General features: G+C 46.7%; 1 protein-coding gene across 1 annotated transcript in view; it reads left to right on the forward strand.

Annotated features, from left to right (window-relative positions):
• Nucleotides 1–25,797, forward strand: part of nusap1 (nucleolar and spindle associated protein 1) — a 44,325-nt gene extending 18,528 nt beyond the window's left edge. The window contains exons 6-12 of the mRNA XM_086003810.1: nucleotides 184–296; nucleotides 6,888–6,953; nucleotides 8,241–8,443; nucleotides 8,766–8,965; nucleotides 20,330–20,434; nucleotides 22,131–22,242; nucleotides 23,957–25,797. Of these exons, the coding sequence (XP_085859936.1) occupies nucleotides 184–296; nucleotides 6,888–6,953; nucleotides 8,241–8,443; nucleotides 8,766–8,965; nucleotides 20,330–20,434; nucleotides 22,131–22,242; nucleotides 23,957–24,044 (887 nt within the window). The 3' untranslated portion in view covers nucleotides 24,045–25,797. The remainder of the gene's footprint in view (nucleotides 1–183; nucleotides 297–6,887; nucleotides 6,954–8,240; nucleotides 8,444–8,765; nucleotides 8,966–20,329; nucleotides 20,435–22,130; nucleotides 22,243–23,956) is intronic.
• The last annotated feature ends 314 nt before the right edge of the window (nucleotides 25,798–26,111 follow it).

A 26,111-nucleotide genomic window follows, 5' to 3' on the forward strand; every position in this document is an offset into this window, starting at 1 on the left:
GACTAGGGCAATGCAGTGGATGTATATATTAACTTTCAAAGGCCTTTGATAAGGTGCTACATAAAAGTCTCGTGTTACTAATTCAGTGTGATATTTGGAGTTCTTGGCTCCATGTTTTGATAATGCAGTGTCATATTTGGGATTGAGATCTGTTAATGCAGTGTGGTATTTGGTATCTCCTAGACTGGAAAAAGATTCATCAAGCCAATTTCAACAAGATGGAGTCAATCGACTTGTATGTTGAACGGAAACGGAAACGCCTTGAAGTTGTCGGTAACTCTATCAAACAGGTGAAGGTAAGTCTAGAGAACTACATGGGCACTTAGTGCATATGGCTAAAGATGTCAATGCACATCTCCAAACACACACCCAAATAGGTAGTCTGTATTGCCCTCTGAGGTCATTTTATGGCTGATACTATCAGTGTGGACCCCTGCCCACTAGTTGTGCCCATCTGAAACGTGGACATAGGTTGAGCACAGTATCTGACAGTAGGTAATAATATGCAGCACATGCTTGAGTTTCCATGTGCAGTTGGCAGGTGAGTGTCCATGCCAGCTGTGCCATGTAGGAAAATAGCCCAATAGCCCATATATTGTAACAAGTGTAGTGTTCCCCTTATTCCTGGGGATTAAATATACAAGAGTTTACTGGGGATCTTTTGGTTTGGTTGCAGTTTTTCATCTCTACTGTACTCTGAATTCTAGTTCAGATAAGTGTACCATGTGTGGTATCAAGCCATATAGACCAGAAGGACCAGGTTCCCATCATATTCAGTGCAGTGTTAGCTGATCTTGGCAAGGCTGCTTCAGATGATCTCGGGACACCCCCCCCCCCCCCCCCCCCCCCCCCAAAACCTCAACTAGAGTTCCTGCTGCAGAGGTCTGTGCAATGAGCTTGGGTGAATGTTGGATAGTTGAGTTTGAGTGATACCTTCTGCAGCCAAATAGCCTGCTAGCACTGGCTACACATGGCAATAGGACATAACCCAGGAAAACAGCTGGGACTTGGGGAATCGTATCCATGATCAGAAAATAGTGTTGGGCAGACTTCAAATGCGACCCAATTACTTGTCCTGTTACGAAAGGGATCTCCCTGCGTGCGTGCGTGCACCACCCCCCACTCTATGATGGAACAAGCAGATGCCCACGGATGCAATGTACTGGAAAGCGTGGAACCCATGTGGGCACCTGAGGAAGAAAGTGTAATCGGTGTTGCTGGTAGGGGAAAGTGGACAGATGCCAAATTTGGGATTTTTCACTTATCCAAGATTACAATGCACTATCCCAGTGCTACAGAATATGACTGATTAGCATCCTGAAGGAAATGGAAAGATTACAAGATTGCTGCCTCTAACTTTTCTATCCTCCCAACTCTGCTTTCCTGTTGTAAGATCTTAATGATCTGAGTTCTTGGACGAGACACCCAAAATAAGTAGCAACCAGTAGCACTTGGGCAATAATCAAGATTTATTAAGCTTGCATCGTAATACGTTTAACGAGTTGCTCGCAGCCCTCGGTCTCTGGAACCTCTCGGACACAGGTGACATCGTCTTCAGTCTGTTCCTTTGTTCTTGCAGTAGGTCTGTGAAGTTGTTCTTTGAGTATCAAGGTTTTAACCCTTTTCTTATCAAAAAATTTGTTTGGCCAGTGTCGATATATGGCCTTTAACAAAATCACCTCCTTTAATTGGTTCTAATAGTCAAAATACCATTGTCACTCAGACTAAGGGTAGCATCTTGACTCTTCCTGGTTCAGTAATTTTCCAACAACTCTACCCTGTTCATTGTTATACGTCATTCACCTCATTGGAATTTACCTTCTCATTTCTACCTTCAAGCAGTACAAGGCCTTTCTATACCAAGGGCCCAGCCCGTGTCACGCTGTTTCACTAGTCTTGACGATGTCCAGACTATCTCTCTAATCTACCAGATGGATACCTTAATTCCCATGATCTCTCATTTTATGTCCCTTACACTAATTATCTTTTAAATATCTTTGCAATTAGTTTTGTTAAGCCAACTCTAATTCCTACTTGGCATTATAATGTTGTTTAACAATTTGACCTTCACTCTCAGCCTATAGCTGTTTGTTATCTGAGCTTAGTCAAAACTGCTTCTGACTGTCCTCGCGGCTGCATTTTGAACAAGCCTTGGTTTTTTTCCCATGCCCACAGGAATTATGGGTAAGATTAGTTGGTCAATGGCTGCACTTAAATTTATACATGATTCCCTTCCCATCTACTAAATCTCTAAATATCAGTCTTTTGCACACTGCACAGCCCTCTTTGCTGGAACTGCCTCCTTAAACCCTCTCTTTATTACTGCCCTCTGCTTTCAAAATCTTTTCAAATCTTTCAGCGTATACTTTCAGTCACCGAGATCTTTTCCAGCTTGGCGTCTGTTACCCAGTGTGAAGCAACTTCAGATGTTTAACTAATGGACCCGGGTACAAAGATTTTATAAATTTAAATTGACAAGTTATAGCAAATGTTGGTTTTCATACTGACCTTTCATCTTCCATGGTATCTACTAAAGTTACAGAAATTTAAAATCTCAAATCTTCGTGTCAAAGGAGCCCACTGTGCTGGTGCTGGCTCCACCTCAAGACTATTGACTAATTTCCATTTCACTGCTCTTTCCCCCAAATCCTTTTTTATTCTAATTCCCTATTGTAATTAATATTGCTTTAGCGTGGGAAAAATCTTCTAACCTCCCCCTCTACTAATTCTGTATTTATATCCACATGTTACTGATTTATCAACCAGTGGAAATAGTCTTTCACTGATTACCATCCCATCCATTTCTATCACATCCCTGCACCAGAGAATACAGCAGTAACTATAGAAACATAGAAGATAGGAGCAGGAGTCGGCCATTCGGCCCCCTCGAGCCTGCTCTGCCATTCAATGAGATCATGGCTGATCATCCAAATTCAGAACCCTGTCCCTGCCTTCTCCCCATATCCCTTTAGTTTAGTCTCTCTGTCTCTCTGTCTCTCTGTCTCTCTGTCTCTCTCTGCCCCGCGTTGCGAGGGCAATTTTGGGGCGTTTGGTCTCCCTGCCCCTGTGTCTCCCCGTCATGTCCCCTCCCTCCCCCCTCCCCCCACTCCCCTCTGTCCCCCTCTCCAGCCCCTGCTGAGGTCCCCCGCGTATCGTGCGGCTGATGGACGGCCGCTGCGGGCGGCCCGCGGGAGCCGGCAAGGCCGTTAGCGAGCGGGAAACTTGAGGAGGAGGAGGAGGAGGAGGAGGGGGGGGGGGAAAGAGATTTTTTCAGCTTCAGGCCCCGAGTCCCCCTAGGGTGGGGGGTTGCTAAACACAATATAAAACTCAAATAAATTGTTAATTAATTGCCTAACACAATTGAAATATTTACCTTAGTTCCCTAACACACCAAGTGTGGGGGAAAAAATTGTGGAAAATCAAGATGGCGACCACTCACCTCGGCTCAGAAGGATAAGGCCCGCCCACACACGCACCGATTGGTCGACCGGTCAGGTCACCGAAGCGTAGGATTGGTCAATCGTCGAGTCACTCGACACTCAACTGTAGGAAGACCTTGACGTCACACGGTCGCTAATGAGATGCTAATGAGCGGAACGCTGAACGTTTTTGGGATACCGCGGGCGGGATTTTTGTCCGGCCGAAACGTAAATATGCCTATGACCGGTCCGGAATCGCAAGCTTTCTTTTGAGGCGACGCGCACGTCGGTACGCTCTAACTTCCAAACGTATAGAGACCAGGCAGACAGACCGAAGAGCCGCTTTATATATATATATATATATATAGATGAACTGGCCTCCACCGCCCTCTGTGGTAGAGAATTCCACAGGTTCACCACTTTCTGGGTGAAGAAATTCCTCCTAATTTCAGTCCTAAATGGCTTACCCCTTATCCTTAGACTATGACCCCTGGTTCTGGACTCCCCGGCCATCAGAAACATCCTTCCTGCATCTAGTCTGTCCAGGCCTGACAATTTTATAGGTTTCGATGAGATCCCCTCTCAATCTTCTAAACTCCAGTGAGTATAAGCCCAATCGACACAATCTCTCCTCATACGTCATTCCTGCCATCCCAGGTATCAGCCTGGTGAATCTTCGCTGCACTCCTTCCATGGCAAGAACGTCCTTCCTCAAGTAAGGTGACCAAAACTGCACACAGTACTCAAGGTGCGGTCTCACCAAGGCCCTGTACAACTGTAGCAAGACATCCTTGTTCCTGTACTCGAACCCTCTTGCTACGAAAGCCAACATACCATTTGCTGCCTTAACCGCCTGCTGCACCTGCATACTTACCTTCAGCGACTGGTGCACAATAACACCCAGGTCTCTGCACTTCCCCCTTCTCCCAATCTATTGCCATTCAAATAATCTGCCTTCCTGTTTTTGCCACCAAAGTGGATAACCTCACATTTATCCACATTATAGTAGTGCATTTGCCATGTTTCTGCCCAATCACCCAACCTGTCCAAATCGTACTGGAGTTTCACGACATGCCCTTCACAGCATACCCTCCCACCCAGCTTTGTGTCGTCTGCAAATTTGGAGATATTACATCCAATTCCCTCGTCCAGATCATTAATATATATTGTGAACAGTTGGGGTCCTAGGACCGATCCCTGCGGTACCCCACTAGTCACTGCCTGCCACTTGGAAAACAACCCGTTTATTCCAACTCTTTGCTTTCTGTCCGCCAACCAGTTCTCTATCCAAGTCAATACCTTGCCCCCAATCCCATGTGCCTTAATTTTGCACGCTAATCTCTTATGCGGGACCTTATCGAAAGCCTTCTGAAAGTCCAAATACACCACATCCACTGGTTCTCCCTTATCTATTTTACCAGTTACATCCTCAAAAATTTCCAGTAGATTAGTCAAGCATGATTTACCTTTTGTAAATCCATGTTGACTTTGTCCGATCCTGTCACTGCTTTCCAAGTGCTCTGCTATTACATCTTTTATAATGTTTCGTAATTACATTAAAAGGTTGTCAGAGGAGCAGTGGGGCTGATTCTGGACCAAAATGGAGATCTATTGGTGTAGGCAGACGGCATGACTCTGGTACTAAATGAGTACTTTGCATCGGTGTTGACCAAGGAGGAGGACTTTGTCAAAGCTATGGTAAACAAGGTTGCTGGGATGCTGGATGAGAGAAATAGATGAGGTACTAGAAAGGCTGGCAGTACTTAGTGGATAAGTCACCCGGTCCAGATGGAATGCATCCTAGGTTGTTGAGGGAAATAAAAGTAGAAATTGTCAAGGTACTGGCCACAATCTTCCAATCCTCCTTGGCTACGGGGTGGTGCCAAAGAACTGGAGAATTGCAAATGTTACACCCTTGTTCAAAAAAGGGGAGAAGGATAAACCCAGCAACTACAGGCCAGTCAGTTTAATAGTGGTGGTGGGGGAGTTTTTCAAACAATAATCTGAGAAAATTAACAGCCACTTAGACAAGTATGGACTAATAAAGGAGAGCCAGCACAGAATTGTTAAGGGCAAATTGTTTTTGACTCGCTTGATGTGTATTTTGATGAGGTAATGCAGAGGGTGGATGAAGACCATGCAGTTAATGTGTATATGGGCTTTCAAAAAGTGCTGGTTAGGATTTGGAATGCACTGCCTGATAGGGTGCTGGAAACAGATTCAATAGTTGCTTTCAAAAGGGAATTGGATAAATACTTGGAGAAGAAATTGTGGGGGATATGAGGAAAGAGCAGGGGAGTGGGACTAACTGGATTGCTCCTTGAAGGAGCTGGCGCAGACTCGATTGGCTGAATGGCCTCCTTCTGTGCTGTACTAGTCTATGAAATTCATGGACCCTGGTACCATCCTAGTCAATCTATGCTGCACCTTTTCCAAGACTCCAATATCCTTCCTATGATGGAGTGCCCAAAGCTGCACACAATACACCAAGGCCGTACCAATATTTTGTGCGAATTCCTCATTGCCCCCTTGCTTTTGTATCCCATGGCCTGTATGTAAAACCCAGAATCCCACTTGCACTCCTGGCTTTTCCCACCTATAATCCTGTGTGTCTGTACTTCAAGATCACACTCTCGTCCATTGAAATCCACTGAACACACGGCTAGATTTCATATTGGCCCAAAATTTGCGATCGGAGGCTTCCTGCTGACTAATGCCTTGACCTGTAAAATATCTACGCATTTATCTGGTGGCCTGGGAGGTATGGAGACTTGCGATCCTGGGCCGCTGAGGCCCGCGTATCCCAGGGGCGCATGTGGTTCACGTGGGCCAGCCCAACCAATAAAAAGGGAATTCCCATTCATTCTTATGGGGAGTTCTGTGCGTACGAGTATATTTTAATGGGGCTAAAAATAAACTTGCCTTATTGGACAGGGTTTTTAATGTGATTTTATTTTTCTATTTTTTAAACTTATGCTGGTAAAAGCAGGCCTTGCGCCTGCTTTTAGCAGGTGTAAATTTCAGACATTCAGCAGGTGGAAGTTGGGCAAATAGCGCAACGCTCCACCCGCAGAGGCCCATCTCCCGGGGATGCAGAGGATCTGTTAAGATTCTTGCCAGATCGCAGGTTCCGGGTTTTTGTGCATGTGCTTTGCATGCCTAAACCCGGAATTTACATGGTCCCTATGGCACGTACGCACCCGCAGGGGTCGCCAAATACAGCCCATTGATTTCCCCCTTCCTGTCATAGTTAATCCATACTTTGACGATTTTGTATCATTTGAAGAATTTTTGAATTTTCAATAAGGAGCAAATGGCAATTAACTGCTAGTATTAATTGTTTCAGGAAAGTCCTTTTAATAATCTGTTGTATAGGACCCAGCCTAAGGTGCTAATAAAGAGTTGGCCTTGTTACTTAAATGTTTGCTGCTTTCTAAAAGTAGACTGAGCTGATTTTATTTTCATTAGATGTTGGCTGAAAACACCCTCCCTCAGAAAGCATCTGCAATAAAGCTTCCAGGCAGCAATGTGAAGGTAAGGATTATTGAAACTGGAAAATCTATTCCATTATCTGCCCCAGTGCTAAACAAGATCAATTAAAAAGGCTATATTGCATTGACTGACAACTACACTTAACTCCCATGAAAATTATTGGGGATAGTGGAACTGCTGAAACATGGTTACAGGCGGATGTTGTAAAGGGTTGAAATATGTTGTCTAGGTGAGAGCTGAGTTCCCTGCTACGTGACTTCTGACTGGGTGGGATTGTCACACTGGCTGGTTTAGTTTACTGCCTGAGCAGTGAGTGGGAGGTGGATGGAAGAGAGGCAAGTCTGTCTTGTGCAGCCCTCTTGTTCTACCTCACTTCCTTTCATGATGAAACAATGGCCCAGTAATTCCTGTCGGGGGCTTGCCGCGCGTGCAAGCCCCCGATGTGCACTTACCCTGCGCGCCGACATCTGAAATCTGGCCCGCAGTGGCTTTCCTGTCAGTGGCCAGGTTCTGATCCCGGCGCGCTGTGCTAACCTGACCCAGCGGCGTACTTAGTGCGATGTGCCGGCTGGGATCAGGTGAGCACTGTTCAGCCAATCGGGGGAGGGGAAACTTCATTCATAAGTTTGATAGTAAAGACTGTCAAACTCATGAAAAGTACTGCACCCCAAAACACTACTTAAAATTTAAATAAAATTTTAAAAAGCATCCCAATAATTAAATTAACTATGAATAACTTTAAAAAACTATTTTAAACAATTAATCAAATTTTTGAAAAATAAATTTTTAAAAAATAGGGTCTAAAACTAAACTTACCTTACTGTAGATTCTTTAAAAATAATAAACCTGTGGGGGGAAAAAAATTCTAAATTGTACTAAGACCACTTACCTGTAAAACTAAGTACTTACGTGTGGTTTTTCAATGTGTAAAAACCGGAGGCCTTTACACATGCGCAAATCTGTAAAAATACAGAAAATCCAAGTCGCACGCACAGCCCGATACCGCGCATGCGTTCAGCCTCTTAACCCCTTGGGTCAGAGGACAGGAAATGCTGGTTTTCAGCGCATGCGCTGTGCATGCTGAAAACTGACAATTCCTCCTGGCACACGCGTGAGTACCCCGTCCGTACTCACGCGTTGACAGAAATTTCTGGGCCATTGTCTCCAGCACTCAACTTCAGTAAATTTTATAGGCAGGAGCTGAAACCACTATTCAAAATTGTATCAGGTGCTTGTTTAATGGGGGTGCAGCTTTGTCTTGGGATATTCTCCTTTTTGTTAAGTTTGTATTTAGCCCAATTTATATCATTCCCCCTTTTTTTTCCTTAGAAGTCAGTGAATGGATCACAAGATCTGAAGAGCACACCCTCTTTGTTTAGCCCAGTACAGCAGACAGCAAAAATTGCTCCATTATCCACGCCTCCCAACCGGCGTAAATCACCGCGTAGCTCTGCTGCAGCCAAAGCTGGCACCCTGAATGAAAAATTAGTCTTCAAGCCTTCTGTGTACTCTGTCGCCAAAATGAATGTCAGGTAATGCCCTCAGCCACTTTCAACAAGATCCAGCAGAAGCTTTGGGATGACTAAGTTCTTATTTCAAATCCATTTCTGTGCACTTTGACCGTGACTATTATACCAATTTTAGTAGCCTACTTGTCTTTATAAGCTTTAAGGAACAAAGTATGAACTGGAAACCCCTCTACAGTTGGAGTGGAGGTACATATCAAAATGTGTTGTGCTTGACCCTATATTTTTTCTGTGCTCATTTTTCAATGCTATTGCTCATTTTTCTTATTGCACTTTTTCTTTTTTGAAATTCTCCTGTGTATGTGGATTTAATTGTTATGGTGTTCAGGTTTACAGATGCTACCAAGGACAATGATGACAAGTGCTCCATGATGAAGACTCCAACCAGGATGTCACTGTACATAGAACTGCCCAGTAATCCAGGCACTGAAGAGGTGAAAAAAGTCAAACCGGCAGGACCCAAGAAACCTGAAGACCAGAAAGAGAAACCAGCAGCCGCCAGCACTACTAATCCTGCCCAGGTTAAAGGTATGCTACACCTTAACAGTGCTGAATATCTGGCACTCTTGATCAATTAATTGAAATCAGTGGTGTGAGACCTATAGCAGTTACAGGGTCAGTTCCCAGTATCCAGTGGCTCCTTTGATTGGAGAGCTACCTGGACCATGTAACATAATGGAATTGATTGTCAGTAAACTTGCTCAATTGCTGTATAATAGCCAGATAAGCAACAGTTGCTATGCATTCAGAAGGGTAGATCCTGTTTGACCATCCTTGAATAACAGACATCCCAATTGGATAGTGGAAAGCTTGTGACATAGACTAGACTTTCAGAAGCCAGTTGGCGAGGTTCCACGTGAAAGGTTATTCAGCTCAAAGTTGTGGGGATTCATGTTAAATCCTGGGAATGGATAAGAAGTTGGTTGAAGGTAGGAAATAAGAGTACTTGTTTGAGGAATTATGTGGGGGAGTGCCCCAGAGATTGGTGTTGGGACTGCTACAAATTGTTATCGATGATCTGGACTCTTGAGATTCAATGCAAACTAGTCAAATTTGCAAATGCTGCCAAACTGGAAGGGGCAGTAGAAAGAGGTAGCTCAACAATTACAGAATGAGTTGTACAAAATGTAAATAGGTAGAACAATGCCAGATGAAATTTAAAGTGCCGCACTTGGGAAGGAAAAATGGACAACGTGTATTAGAGTCAGAGTTTTACAGCGCAGAGAGGCCCTTCGGCCCATCGTGTCTGCGCCGTCCATCAATCCCTGTCCAGTCTAATCCCATTTTCCAGCATTTGGTCCATAGCCTTGTATGCAATGGCATTTCAAGTGCCCATCCAAATGCTTCTTGAATGCTGTGAGGGTTCCTGCCTCTACCACCCTTTCAGGCAGTGAGTTCCAGCTCCCAACCACCCTCTGGGTGAAAAAGTTCCTCCTCAAATCCCCTCTAAATCTCCTGCCCCTTACCCTGAATCTATGCCCCCTTGTTATTGACCCCCCTACTAAGGGGAAAAGTTCCTCCTTATCTACCCTATCTATGCCCCTCATCATTTTGTACACCTCCAATCAGGTCCCCCTCAGCCTCCTTTGCTCCAAGGAAAACAACCCCAGCCTGTTTAGTCTTTCTTCATAGCTGAGGCGCTCCATCCCAGGTAACATCCTGGTGAATCTTCTCTGCACCCTCTCCAAAGCAATCACATCCTTCCTATAGTGAGGCGACCAGAACTGCGCACAGTACTCCAGCTGTGGCCTCACCAGCGTTTTGTACAGCTCCATCATAACCTCCCTGCTCTTATATTCTATGCCTCTGCTAATGAAGGCAAGTATCCCATATGCCTTTTTAGCCACCTTATCTACCTGTTCCGCTGCCTTCAGGGATCTATGTACATGTACACCAAGGTCCCTCTGTACTTCCTAGGGTCCTACCACTCATTGTGTATTCCCTTGCCTTATTTGTCCGTCCAAAATGCATCACCTCGTACTTTTCCGGGTTAAATTCCATTTGCCACTTTTCCGCCCATCTGACCAACCCGTTAATATCGTCCTGTAGCCTGAGGCTTTCCTCCTCGCAATTTACCACCCCACCAATTTTTGTGTCATCCGCGAACTTACTGATCATACCCTTTACATTCTCATCCAAATCATTAATGTAGATCACAAACAGCAAGGGACCCAGCACCGATCCCTGAGGTACCCCACTGGACACAGGCTTCCAGTCATAAAAGCAACCTTCGGCCATCACCCTCTGCCTCCTGCCACTCAGCCAGTTTAGGATCCAACACGCCAAGGCCCCCTGGATCCCATGGGCTCTTACCTTCTTGACCAGTCTCCTATGCGGGACTTTGTCAAAAGCTTTACTGAAGTCCATGTAAACCACATCCACAGCATTTCCCTCATCCACACACCTAGTCACCCCCTCGAAAAATTCAATCAGATTGGTCAGACATGATTTACCCTTGACAAAGCCATGCTGACTATCCCCGATTAATCCTTGCCTCTCCAAGTGGAGACTAATTTTGTCCCTCAATTTTTTCCAATAATTTCCCTACCACAGATGTTAGGCTCACTGGCCTGTAATTCCCTGGTTTATCCCTGCTACCCTTCTTGAATAATGGTACTACGTTAGCTGTTCTCCAGTCCTCTGGTACATCCCCTGTGGCCAGAGAGGCTCTGAAAATTTGTGTCAGAGCCCCTGCAATCTCCTCCTTTGCCTCACACAACAGCCTGGGATACATCTCGTCCGGGCCTGGGGATTTATCCACTTTTTGGCCTGCTAAAACCGCTAGTACCTCCTCCCTCTCGATGCTAATATGTTCAAGTGTGTCACAGTCCATGAATGGTGTTGAAATAATAGAGGATGAAGTTGTAAGAGACCTAGGTGTCTTGGTAGGCTTGACTTTAAGCATGTCCAACCAACACAGAGCAGTAATCAATAAAGCCAATAAAATGTTGACCTATAACAGAGTACAAGTCAGTGCACATGTTGCTCTGCTGTTTAAGAAAGGTGAGCGGGAAACCAGGGAATTATAGACCAGTTAGCCTAACATCTGTCAGGAAATTACTAGAATCTATAATTAAGGATAGAGTGACTGAACGGTGTGAAGTTTCAGCTGGTCAGAGCCAGCATGGATTTGTAAAGGGTAGGTCATGCCTGACGAACCTGATTGAATATTGTGAAGACTTAACTAAAGTAGTGTACTGGGAAATGTCTATGGATGTTATTTATATGGACTTCCAGAAGGCATTCAATAAAGTCCCACAAGAGACTCTTAACTAAAGTTGAAGCACATGGAATTAATGGCAAATTATTGACCTAGTTAGGAAATTGGCTGAGTGGCAGGATAATGGGCAGGTACTCTAATTGGCAGGATGTGACTAGTGGTGAGACAGGGATCTGAGTTGGGGCCTCAACTATTCACCATATTTATTAACTACTTGGATGATGACATAGAGCTGCATATCCAAGTTTGCCAATTAAACAAAGATAGGTGGCATTGTAAGCAATGTAGATGGAAGCATAAAATTACAAAGATATTAATGAATGAAGTGGATGGGCAAAACTCTGGCAAATGGATTTTGATATAGGCAAATGTGGGGTCATCTACTTTGGACCTTTATATAAAAAAAAAATAGATGAGAGTACCTTGTAAATGGTGATAAGCTGGAAACAGTGGAGGCCCAAAGCAATGGGGAGGGGGGGGGGGTGGTGTGGGGCTAGAGGAGAGTAGAGATAGGGAGGGGTGAGGCCATGGAGGGATTTGAAAACAAGGTTGAGAATTTTGAAATTGAGGTGCTGCTTAACCAGGAACCAATGAAGGTCAGCGAGCACAGGTGATGGCTGAACAGGGTGTTGGGAGAGTTAGGACATGGGCAGCTGAGTTTTGGATGACCAAGTTTACGTAGGGTAGAATGTGGGAGGCCAGCCAGGAGTGTGTTGGATTAGTCAAGTATAGAGGTAACAAAGGTGCTGAGGTGGGGCGGAGACAGGCAATGTTATGGAGATGAAAATAGGTGGTATTGTAGGAATTGATGAATTCCTAACCAATAACTGAAGTCGACTCGAGATCAAACAGGTCTTTAATGTAAGACTAAACGAGTTCAAACAGTTTGTTGAGATCGATACAGGAGAACCACGAAAACAGGTCTTAAGATGGAGATTCCACGAGGACTGCCCGGACAGTCACGTGGTTTGCAACGTGACGTCATCGCGTTTGCCCGCTCTCTTAAAGGGGCCACACCCGTACATACAAACACTATATACATTACACAGTAATGTCTAACACAATGGTACAGGCTTAGGCTGATGTTAGAACATCGTTAAAGGGAATTATATACAGTTGCCCAGAGTCATTCAGTGGCTCCGCCACATGGGGCGCCCCCCCCCCGAATTTGCTTTAACGGACAGTCAAACGGTGAGGGGATCTGATGAGCCTGTCAGAACGACTCCTGAGGCTGTTGGGCGGCTGGCAGGCGGTTGCACTTGGTCTGCTGTAACGGCGATGGGTGGCCGACCTCGTCTCGGCAGGGCGGTCGAGGTCCAGATGTGCTGGCTTTAAGCGATCGACCGAAATGTGGTCCGGTTTACCACCGACATCTACCGTGAAGGTTTTGTCCCCTGCCTCCAACACGCGGAAGGGACCAGTATATGGGGCCTTGAGTGGATCCCTATGAGCATCATAGCGAATAAAGACGTACTCAGCCTTGTGAAGCTCCGGGGGAACATGCAAACTCTGCAGCCCATGGTGCGAAGTGGGCACTGGTGCGAAGCATTTGGCCGCCTCCTGGTGACTAGTAAGCTGGTCAGACACAGACCATGGCTTCGTCGAAGCTGGCAGGAAATCCCCCCCCAGGACTAGCAGCAGCTGACCGTACACCAGCTCTGCTGATGAAGAGCGAAGGTCTTCTTTGGGGGGCCGTGCGAAGGCCCAACAGGACCCACGGTAGCTTGTCTACCCAGCCAGCGTCCTGGAGGCTGGCCCTCAGGGTGGCTTTCAGTGATCGGTGGAAACGTTCAGAGGCCATTTGCCTGTGGGTGGTAGGCTGTGGTGCGATGTAATTTGACACCGAGTCCTTGGGCCACTGCATTCCAGAGTTCAGAGGAAAACTGCGGTCCTGTCGAAAGAAATATCTGCGGGCACTCCGAAACGGCGACCCAGGTGGAAATGAACGCCCTGGCCACGTCTGCCGAAGTAGTGGATGACCAGGGGAACCGCCTCCGGCCATCTGGTGGTGCGGTAAACCGTGGGAGTGGTCCTACCACGTCCACATTGACATGGTCAAAACGTTGCTCTGGAACTGTTAAGGTGGCCAACGGAGCTTTGACGTGGCGCTGTACTTTGGCCTTTTGGCAGACCACGCAGGTGTTGGCCCAGTCGCAGACATCCTTGTGCATGCCATGCCATACGAATTTCGCTGACATCAGCTTCTGAGAGGCCTTCATTCCTGGGTGTGACAACCCATATATGGCGTCTAACACTTTACGGCGCCAGACAACCGGGCGAGGGTCCCGTACGGAGACGTCTCAACGGCGTGGTACCTGCCGAATGGTACTTGACGTCGACCAACCGGAGGCCAGTGACGGTCGTTCTGCAGGCTTGGACTTCTGGGTCTGAGGCTTGGTCCGCTGCCATAAGGGTGTAATTGATGTCCAAATGATGCAGCAAGTGATTAAGAAGGCCAATGGAATGTTGGCTTTCATTGCTAGGGGGATAGAATATAGAAATAGGGAGGTATTGCTTCAGTTGTACAAGGTATTGGTGAGACCGCACCTGGAATACTGCATACAGTTTTGGTGTCCATACTTAAGAAAAGACATACTTGCTCTCGAGTCAGTACAAAGAAGGTTCACTCGGTTAATCCCGGGGATGAGGGGATGGACACATGAGGAGAGGTTGAGTAGATTGGGACTCTACTCATTGGAGTTCAGAAGAATGAGGGGCGATCTTATTGAAACATATAAGATTGTGAAGGGGTTGGATCGGGTGGATGCGGGGAAGATGTTCCCGATGGGTGAAACTAGAACTAGGGGGCATAGTCTTAGAATAAGGGGCTGCTCTTTCAAAACTGAGATGAGGAGGAACTACTTCACTCAGGAGGGTGGTAGGTCCATGGAATATGCTGCCCCAAAAAGCTGTAGAAGCTATATCATTACATAAATTTAAAACAGAAATACAGTTTCCTAGAAGTAAAGGGAATAAAGAGTTACGGGGAGCGGGCAGGAATTTGGACATGAGTCTAGGTTCGGATCGGTCATGGCCCTGTGGGTAGCGGAGCGGGCCCAGGGGCTGTGTAGCCTGATCCTGCTCCTATTTCGTGTCTTTAATTCTGTTAGATTCAGGAGATGGTTCAGTGATAGTAGATTGGCGGTTAGGATCAGATCAGCCATGATCTTATTGAATGGCGGAGCAGGCTCGAGGGGCCGATTGGCCTACTCCTGCTCCTATTTCTTATGTTCTTATGAACCGTCTTGACGGTCACGTGGGAGAGGCAGTCTGCCACCAGGTTGTCCTTACCGGCCACGTGCTGTATATCCGTGGTGAATTTGGCTTTGTAGGTCAGTTGACGTTGTCGGGATGACCACTGTTAGGCGGTCTTGGCTGTAGTAAAAGTTAGTGGCTTATGGTCCACAAAGGCGGTGAAAGGACATCCTTCCACGAGGAAGCGAAAATGGCGGATGGCCAGAAAAAGGGCGAGCAACTCCCGGTCAAATGTGCGATACGCGCTCTCGTTCCGCCGTAGTTGACGGCTGAAGAATGCCAACAACTGCCACATCCTGTTCACCCACTGCTCTTGCACGGTGCTGATTGTGTAGTCTGACCCGTCGGTGGTGAGGGCGATAGTGGCTCCTGGCAGCGGATGCGCCAGCATGGTTGCATTGGCTAAGGCGCTTTTGGTGTTGTCGCACGCTCGGGCCATGTCGTCCGTCCAGTCTACCGGGTTCTTGCCCTTGAGGGCCTCTTACAAGGGCTGCATGAGTAGTGCTGCCTTAGGCACGAAACGGTGGTAAAAGTTTACCGTGACTAGGAATTCCTGCAGGGCCTTAATGCTTTGCGGGCGTGGGAAGGATATCACCGCCTCTACCTTCGCTTGTAAAGGAACCGCTCCCTCTGCGGTGATGCGATGTCCCAGGAAATCAATTTGGCGCAGGCCAAACTGACACTTGGCCGGGTTGATAATCAGGCCGTGTTGGTTGAGGCCTCAAAAGGGTGCGTAGGTGACCTATGTTCTTCTTTAGTGGGCCTGTGATGGGCCTTCAATAACCACAAAACTAGAAGTTATAGACTTAAACAAGTTGGCTTTTAATCACTAAGATCAGAGCCAATATCTCAACATGCCGACTGGTTCACAGGAATGAGTCATACAGATCCTGGGATCTTTATGTAAAAGAAGTCAGTCAGGGGCATAGCCAAGACCTGGAACCTCCCAGGTTAGTCGGGAAAGAGGAAGTGAAACTATACACAGTGGGGGAGGGTAATATACATGAGTGCAAAACGAATACAGGATCAAGAGGAACAGATTTCATTACAGCCTGGCAATCAGGATATCGTCCAGGTAGACAAAGAGGAACTTGAGGTCCCGCAGCATGGAGTCCATCAGGCATTCTTTAACCCAAACGGCATTCGCAGAAACTCGAAGAGGCCGAATGGGGGGGTGACTGCGGTCTTCTGGACGTCCTGTGGGTGCACTAGGACCTGGTGGTAGCCCCGTATGAGGTCGACTTTCGAGGAGACGGTGCTCCCTGCCAAATGGGCAGAGAAATCCTGGATGTGGGGGATCGGGTACCGATCAGGAGTGGTGGCGTCGATAGTCGCCGTATGGTCGCCATCCGCCGCCAGGCTTCGGGATGATTATGGAGGAGTGAAGACCAGGAACTATTCGACCGGCGAATAATCCCTAACCGTTCCATGGTCGCGAACTCCACCTTTGCGACCGCCAGGTTCCGGGCCCACGTGTGGACCGGGGGGCTGTTGGTGGTCCACACCATGTTTTGTGGCTGGAGGAGAACGTGGGTCTTGTCAAGTTGGGAAATTCGACGAGCAAACTCGTCGGGAAAGCACAGGCGACAGTGCGCGACGTAGTGTTACTGTGGTAACAAGGGATAGAATTAAGTTGCCGTGTTGATCAACCGCCGGTTCTTCACGTCGACCAGGAGGCTGTTGGCGCACAGGAAATCCGCGCCGAGAATGGGTTGAGAAACCTGGGCCATCACAAACTCCCAGTGAAAACGTTTCCCCCCCCCCCCCCCCCCCCCCCCCCCCCCCGGAAGCACACCTCCACTCGCCGTCTGCCGAAGGTCCGAATTGCTCCGCCATTGGCCGCTTCAAGGGCGAGGCCGTGATTCCCTGCCTGCACAGAGGGCGGACGCGGGTAAAATGCTGCACTGCGCTCCGGTGTCGCACAGAAAACGACGACCGGAGAGCGTATCGGTGATGAAAAGCAACTTGCCCGCGTTGCCGATCACCATGGCGGCCCCGTGGCCGCCGTTAGACCGTTCCTCGGTAGTCGCAGTTTTTTTTGGGGAAAGCTGTAGGGAGGGCGGCAACTTTGCGCCGAACTGCGCGTGGTAGAAACACAGCCCAGCAGGCTGATGAGCTGGGGTGGGGGATGGGCGCCTCGTGGCGGTGCAGTACTGCGAAAAAAAAATTCGCTTCTGCCGTGCAGTCTTCCACCTCTGATCTGGCCAGGGCAGCTTGCACCTGCTCAGGCAGCTGGCTGAGGAATAGTTCACGGAATAGGAAGCATTCCAGTTCTGAGCCCAGGAGTGAGCTTTTGGCTCATCAACTCCGAAGGCTTGGAGTGCCCGGGCATAGCGAGCAATCGATGGGCGCGCTCTGATTTAGTGAGCCCGAAAACTTGCAGCAACCGCGCCTTGAGGGTTTCATACTTGTGCTCCGTTGGAGTGTTCTCGGAGGCTGACGATCCGCAAGGCGGTAGAGCTGTCGAGTGTGGAGACCAGAGATATTTGGTCTGATCCGCAACGATGTCCCTTAGGGCGAACTGTGCCTCGACCTGAATGAACCACGAGGTCGCTTGCTGCTCCCAGAACTGCGGTAGCTTTAGCAAAACGGCGTTGGCCTCCATGCTGTTTTTCTTTTTGCGAAAAACTTTCACACAAAATGGGGTCACCAATGTAGGAATTGACTAATTCCTAACCAATAACTGAGGTCGACTCGATCAATCAAACCGGTCTTTGAACTCATTTAGTCTTACATTAAACAGTTTGTTGAGATCGATACAGGAGAACCATGAAAACAGGTCTTAAGATGGAGATTCCACAAGGACTGCCCGGACAGTCACGTGGTTTGCGACGTGACGTCATCGTGTTTGCCCGCGCTCTTAAAGGGGCCACGCCCTGTACATACAAACACTATATACAAAACACAGTAATGTCTAACACTCTAGTACAGGCTTAGGCTGGTGTTAGAACATCGTTAAAGGGAATTATATACAGTTGCCCAGAGTCATACTGCGGCGGAGCCACTGAATCAGCTATGCTGCGGATATGTGGTCAGAAGTTCATTTCAATGTCAAATATGACACCAAGGTTGCAAACAGTGTGGTTCAGCCTCAGACAGCTGTTGGCGAGGGATGGAGTCAGTGGCTAGGGCGCAGTTTGTGACGGGGACCGAAATCAATGGCTTCAGTCTTTCCAATATTTAATTGGAGAAAATCTCTGCTCATTCAGTACTGGATGTTGGACAAGCAGTCTGACAATTTAGAAACGGTGGAGCGAAGTGGTGGTGAGGTAGAGCTGGGTGTCGTCAGTGTGCATGTGGAAACTGACTGTTTTCGGATGATGTCGCCAAGGGGCAGCATGTAGATGAGAAATAGGAGGGGGCCAAGGATCGATCCTTGGGGGACACGAGGTAATGATCCAGGACTGGGAAGAGAACCCATTGCAGGTGATTCTCTGGCTACGATTAGATAGATAAGAATGGAACTAGGCGAGTGCAGTCCCACCCAGCTCGACGACGGCTGAGAGATGTTCGAGGAGGGTGGAGTGGTCGACAAGTTGATGAGGACGAGGAGGGGTAGTTTTACTTTCGTCAGTCACAAAGGATGTCATTTGTGACTTTGAGAGCCGTTTCGGTACTATGACGGGGTGGAAACCTGATTGGAGGGATTCAAACATGGCGCTGCGGGAAAGATGGGTATAGATTTGGGCGGTGACAACACGTTCAAGGACTTCGAAGAGAAAAAGGAGTATGGAGATGGGGCGGTAGTTTGCAAGGATGGAGGGGTCAAGGGTTTTTTAGGAGACGGGTAATAATGGCAGATTTGCAGGCGAGGGGGACAGAAAAATAAACAGACGGTTACAGAAAATGATCAAAGGCTAATGGAATGATGGGCTTTATATCTAGAGGACTATAGAATACAAGTGGGTAGGAGTATGTTACAGCTATACAGAGCTCTGGTTAGACCACACCTGGCGTACTGTTTAGTTCTGGGCACCATACTTTAGGAAGGATGTATTGTCCTTGGAGGGAGCGCAGGGTAGATGTTACTAGAATGATCTCTGAACAAAAAAGGTTTAATTACAAATTGAGGTTACACAAACTAAGGTTGTAATCTCTGAAATTTAGAAAGTTGAGATGATTTTGATCGAAGTTTTCAAAATATTAAATTAAACTGCTGGGGTGGATAGAGAAACAATTTCTGCTGGTTGGAGAGTCTAAGACTAGGGCACATAGCCTAAAATTTAGAGCCCGATCTTCAAGGAATGAAGTTTGGAACTCTCCTGCAAATGGCAGTTGATGCCAGGTCAGTTGATGCCAGGTCAATTGATGCTAGGGCAATGGTTAATTTTAAATTGGAGAGGGATAGATTTTTGTTAACCCAAGGGATATGGGCCAAAGGCAAGTATATGGAGTTGGGTCACAGATCAGCCATGATCTCATGGAATGGTGGAACAGGCTCGAAGGGCCGAATGGCCAACTCCTGTTCCTAGAACATAGTGCACCAAGATACGGGAGGTAAGATAGAGAAGAGTTAAAGGTCTGAATTATGAGGAATGATTGGCGAAAGCTAGGCTTTTCTGCCTTTAAAGGTGTCTGAGAGGTGATTTTTCTAGACTTGGAAAAGAGAAATCTGTAAAAATTCCGTCAAGCTAAATTGAGAGAAGATCAAGGACACAAAGTCAAACTGGTGAATGGCAAATTTAGGACTATTGCATTTTGTTTGGGTTTGTGCTCCATACTTCCTCGGTTTCTGTCAATTCCCTACTTTCCATTGCATAGTTTCACTTACATTTTATTAGTTTGCCTAACTTGGGGCCTGTGATTGACTGACTGCATCTCTAAGCAGCACCCTGGAGTAGTGTTGGAGTGTAAATGCTGGCACACTCTTCCCACTAACCAGCTTTGTCCTGCTTTCTGCCTACTTGCAGTCTCGTGTATATTGGGTATAACCCCTGCCTGGTGTAACAGGCTAGAGAGGCTGAGCAGCCTACTCTTTTTTTTTTTTTCCTGTGTTCCTAAGAAATCCCAAGCCTCTGCTGAGCTACAAATTAGCCACTGGCTTGGCAGGTAAGAATTTGGACTTAGCTGTGATGTCCCCCCATGGTCAAATAACCTGCTGCTCACTATTGGCTTCCCCAAAAGGAACATGAGGGTTGCCAGCACCTAATAGGTATAGGTAGCATTTTCAGGGGGGGACAAGGGTGAGGCAAAGGAAAAACCCCTCCAGCTGTAGCAGATGATGAATCTCCTGCTCTCTAGATACCAGGGCTTTTCTGCACTCTGGAATTCTGAAAAGATTTCTGTCAATTCCTGAGCTCCCCAGAGCACTGGACTTCTAATAAAAGGAGTCTTAGCTGCAGAGGGTGGATGGGGCACTGTACACTTTAATTTTACATTGTTTTTCATGGTCTCACTCAGTTGTTTCCTGGTTTCAGTGGTTACTCCATACCAGTTCTCCGGCAGCATGACTCCTGGAACCAACAAAAAGTTCGACCTGAAGGAAAGCTTGTCTCGCCCGCTTCGATACAAGCCACACAAAGGTCAGTGTGCATCGCTTCAACTGAACTTTGGCAAAGTTCTCTGGTCAAAGTGCAAGTATTAGTAAAGCATGCTTTCAGTTGGAATCCTAGAATCTTGCAGCACAGGAGGCCATTTTTCTTCTTGTCCCTGTGTCGACTCTGGAAAAAGGAATCCACTTAATGCCATTACCCATACCCTTTTAAATTGTCATCTTCACATAATTATCCACTTCCCTTTTAAAAGCTATAATGGATTCTGCTTCCACCACTGTTTCTGGTAGGACATTCCATGTCTTAACCCTCCTAACCTCTTCATTTGTTCTTTTCGTGATGATCTTTAATTTAAGCCCTCTAGTTACTGACTCACCCGCCAATGAAGTTTTTTTTTAAATTTGAACCTTCATGATTATGAACATCTCTTTGATCTCCTCTAAACCTTTTTTAATGAAAAGGGTATCTCTAGTTTCTCTGTAACTAAAGACTATCCCTGTGATCATCTTAGTGAGTCTCTTCTGGCCTTTACTTCCTTCATAAAGTAAGGAGCCCTACTTTGGATACAATATTCTAGCTACAGTCTACGCAATGATTTGTGCAAGTTACCATTTCATTGAGGATTTCTCCTCCCCACCCTCCTTTCCTGAGTGCCTGCTCTTGCCGAGCTACAAATCCTCAGTTGTCAGCAGCCCTCTGGTCCCTCAACTAAGTGGCCATTCTTCACGTACAACTCCTAGACAGCGAATGTCAACACGTTATTCTCCCACAGTAACATTGGCCAAGCCCAATCCCGTCTTTACTTGGTGCCCACTAGCCACTCACTGGGATGGGGTTCTTCCACCCAGGTCCAGGCATCACTGCAAGTAATGCCCTAAAGGGTGGTGAGATCCTAGGTCTGTTAATGGAGAGAAGCTGACCAGTGCTTTGTGGTGGTGGGATGCATGGTTTTAGCTGGTTAAACTCCAGTAACCCTGAGCTACTTTGGGGAGATGGGGATCCCTAAGCTGAGTCTGTTGCTGACCAACAGGAACAGTGGATGGCCATGAATATCCTAAACCATGGTGGAGCCCAGCATGTGTGTGCAATAGACAAAGCTGATGCATTTGTGAGCATCTTCAGTTCAAAGTGCCAAGTGGATGGCCCTGCTCTGCCTCTTCCTGGGGTCCCATTCATCATAGATACCAGTGTCCAGCCACTTCGTATCGGCCTCCTCCCCATCTTCAGTGAAGTGATGGAAAGAGCCATCAACATTGTCACAAGCAGCACCTGCTCACTGATGTTCACTTTGGGTCTCACTAGAACCACTCGGCTCTGTGGGATAGTGCGATACTCACCAGCCATAACAGACCTAACATGGTGTCAGTGCCCAATCATGGGTGGGAAAGCAGTGAGCTGAACTATATGCTCCCAACAGAGGGCGTGGCGGTGACTCGACTCATTCCCCCCCCCACACCATGGTTCTGTGCTCTGGAGACCGTATAGTCACATTGGCAGAAGGTTGGGTGCAAGTTATCCACCTGCCTGAATGAACTAGATCTGAAAGGGGGGAGGGGGGTTAGAAAAATGACCTTGCTGAGACCAAGGAGTCCCTATTTGTGGAATGTGACTGCGTTCCATTAGTTGGTGCCAGGAGTTCACTAAACTTTTTCTTCGAGTGGAGTCGCAGTCCAAATTAAACAGTTCTGAATCACCACTTACTCTACCTAAACTCTTCGCTTTGTAGGGAAGCTGAAAACTTGGGAGATGGAAGAGAACCAGGTGGCTCAAAATAAATCGCTGGATACGAGTGCATATTCTCATAAAAAGGATCATAAACAGCCAAAGTTACAGAGCAGGTGAGGGTTCACTGTCGTGGGCCGGGCTGGGAGGTCAGTGTCGCGGGCCGGGCAGGGGTTCACGGCCGGGCGCGGGTTCAGTGCTTCAGTTCTCCAATCCATGAACCAGTGTTTGAGTGTTGCTGATGTGCTGCTTTTAGAATCTGGTAAACTAGGTTTGTGGACTCTTGGCCTTGCTCTTTCTGGTGAGCATTGTTTGAGGTCAGGAATGGTGTTGGTGTGGGAACAAACTCCGAAGTGAAAAGGGCAGAACAATGCATGAATTTCAACCCTCAACTGGGGCTTCTCCGAGAAATAAGTGAGGATTCTGTGCGTGTGCAGAAATAGCACGTTCCTGATGTCAGGCTCGTCTGCAGGGGTGCTTGCCCCACTGAGTCCTGGAGTGTTCAGTTACCTGGGGGATAGTCTGTGGAGAAATAAAGAAAAGTTTAAGATAGTAGACTGCACTGATTCAATTGGCAGTTAGCTGGCTAATGATTCACGTCTGTTGTAGTACCCACTAATTACCCCAATGTAGCTGCACACAGCAGTTTAACGTGGTTTTTTGGTAGGACTATCAGTCCCTTAATATTGGCCCGGAATTTGTGGTCGGCGTTTGCTGCTGGCACCAGAGTAAGCTTCACACAAAGATCTACACGATCTCTCTGTCGAAGTTCGAGTTTTGAGACCCGTAGTTCAAATCAACAGCGTACAGTGGGAATCCCCCTAGTCCGAGCTGCAGTGACATCAACAAGCCGTCTAAGCAGCCAATCAAAATGCAGAATTCTCAGACAGCGAACAAGGAAGTGGGTAAGCTCTTAAAATTCTAACTTAAAAAATGTTAGAGCAAAACAAAGATTGGGGCTTTCACATGGGGGAAAAGGCAAACCTGAAATAAAGATGGACAAAAAACAAAAGTTTTCTTTTTTAATAAAATGGATAAATTTGACATTGTTTAAAATTGGTTTTCCAGGCCCATGACCTTTGTTCAGCAGTCAAATGCTGTTAAAACCCCAATTACACCTAATCCCTTTGGGTCTAACTTTTTTTAGTGGGGAGTTTAACAGCGGTATTACTGCAGAAGAGCCAGAGTTTATCACTTGAGATTTCACCGATTGTCGGATCTTTGGGGGCGGGGTCACAGTGCAGCCTCTGTCGGAGCTGTGAATGACCGACTGCAACTTCAGGATTTCTGCATTAGGCTGCGCACGTGCTAACTCCTGAAGTAGCGGTCGGTTTCAAAGGCGGAATGACAGCGAACATTGCCTGTTTGCCGTCATCGGGACTGCAAATTCCAGGCCATTCTGTTCACTTAGTTATAGGTTTGAAACCTTTTGTTTTAGGGTGGCAGGGAGGGGATTCCCTTTTTTCCCCATCCCCACCCCTCCTGCCAGCAGGTGTTGGCTTGTTGCTAGTTGTGCAATTCCATGGGTGGAGGCTACTGTTCAAAAACCCGAGTCTTCCCACTGGTGGGTCTAGACTGAGTGATGGTGAGTTATTCAACGGAAATCACAGCTGCACACAGCGGTCACGCCACGTTCACACACATTTTATAGCAGGGGTCATTGGATAATGATCTGGTTGTGATCCTTGACTGGTTGCCCAGGAGCTCGGACACATTGTACCATCTTTAGTGCTGTCTTGGCTGAGCCATTGTGGCTTGACCTGCTGATCTGACGCTCCTGTTAGTGGGTGTTTAACTGTGGGGATTTTAACTGAAGCTGTTTTGTCACAGGGAGAACCGACGGGAGAAGTTTGTGGAAGGACGGAAGGAGAGAAAGAACCACGTGATGGGAACAAGGCGGGGTCTGGTCATGGCATGAAAGAAACCAATGCTCTGCACTGCCCATTATATATGTTCTGGTTGAATATTCCTATTTTTCTAAAACACACTAGCTTTTTCCTCTATGTAGCACTGTCCTGTCCACTCCAAGCTTTGGTTCATGTAATTTCAGCCTTGAAACTGAATATATTTTGCCGTTAAATGTGTCTTCCTAAAACAATAGTGCAGCGGTCATGCCACAATGTCCTTACTGTAATGAATATCACTGTTGGAATCCTCTGGTATTCTGTTTGGTTTTATTTGCCTGTATTGAATTCTGAGAGTTTAGCCTTGCGTCAAATGATGGCTGGGGTTATCCGGCAGACTGATGCTTAAAAAAATACTACGCTGGGAATTGAAGCTCAAGTCCAAAAGATGAATGTTGCTGATTGCAGCACTTGCAGTAACATTCTGTGGCTTGTATTGAGGTAACTTTTTTAACTGGCTTTATGGTTAAGGTCCTTTGCATCATCTGTTAAGCTGAAAGTGTGGTACCTGAGGGAGAGGAACGACTAACTGCTGGAGGTGCACAGAGTCCATCAGCATCTGTGTTGGGAAGGAGGTCTGTTAGTTTTGCATGGGGCCCTTGATCATGGCCACTGATGTACCAGCATTTTCTGCCTTTACTCCAGATTTTCAACACTGGTGGTGATCTAGTTACTTTTGGGATTGTCCATAGACTGGTGAAGCCCCAAACAGTCTGAAGTTAGTAGAATGTATTGGGATTCATTTTGTTTAAAATATTTACTGTGCCATGGAAGATCCTCCAGGCTAGGCTCAAACTGGAACCCCACAGGGAAATGGGTAAGCTTGCCTGATCTGAATTGTGTCCTATTGCAGCAGTTTGCCATGGCTTTGTATATACTGTCTGTCCTGTTGGTGTTTGATTGCAGCACTTGCTTCCTTGTTTTTAGAACTTTCTGCAGAAAGCTGAATTTTTTTATATGGTTTAGAGATAGATACCTTTCCTAAAGGGAACTGTGATAGTTATGGTACCTTTGTGCATCCACCCTCTTTCACTTGCTTGTCTTCAGTCCCCATTCCTATACAGAATTGAGATTTTCAAGGTTAAGTGTCACCTGCACCACTCGCTCTTGGATCCAGGCAGGCAGCTGGAACTCGAGCTGCTGTGGGCATGTTTCGAGCTGTATCTTTCATATTTTGTTGGAATGGTGCCCTACTAAACATCAAACTTGCTGATATTTTTGTAGATTTTTACCACAACCACTTTGTATGAAATATGAACAGAAAATGCAAGAAATACTCTGGTCAAGCAGCATCTTGCCACCAGTGCTACCTGATCTGAGTATTTCCAGCATCTGTGCTATCTTGCCTTTCACTAAGTATGTGTTGGCTATTGAAGGCTGCCCCTATCTGTAGTCAGGGTGAGGGGGAAGGTAAAGGGAAACTGTCCAGATTCCCACTCCTGTGTGTGGATGTCTGGTGAAGACAGGATTGGGCTTGTTAATGATGCCCTCCTTTTGTTGACTGTCCTGCCAAAGCTCAACAGTGTGTAAATAGCACCTTCAGGGGAGGAGTGACCAGCTAACTGGGAGAGGTGATTATGGGGAAAAGTACAATAACTTTGAAGCTCTTCCTTGGTAACTGATGTTTACTTCTCCTTTTGAAAACTTAAAAAAACAAAAAAACAAAATCCATGCCTCTGCTGTTCATGCATTATAATTAAAGCCTGAGTAGTTTTTTTGTAAGGTTGGAATAAAAATTGTTAAAATAAAACCTATTGTTAATTGAGAGCTGGATTCCTTCACTGATTTACTCTCCATCTCCTACTACAACAGCACAAGATTGCACACTCTGTCCAGCTTCTTTGTGAACAGCAACACTATTATGTAAGTAAATACTCCCTTTCCCAGCAGTTACCACCATTCCTTCATTGTATTGCAGTCCACATGCCATCACTTCAACCAGCAAGCAAAGTGTCAGGATGGATCCTAGGAGATTACAGGTAGCTAATCTCGGGATACCAGCTGAGCACCACTCAAACACAATGCATTTCTGCTGCCATAGCACACTACTATAATTGAGGGCACACTTCAGATGCTCAGAT

The sequence above is a fragment of the Somniosus microcephalus genome, chromosome 12 (genome assembly GCF_052327205.1).
Source record: "Somniosus microcephalus isolate GS21.2 chromosome 12, FLI_Smic_1.0, whole genome shotgun sequence".
Lineage (NCBI taxonomy): Eukaryota > Metazoa > Chordata > Chondrichthyes > Squaliformes > Somniosidae > Somniosus > Somniosus microcephalus.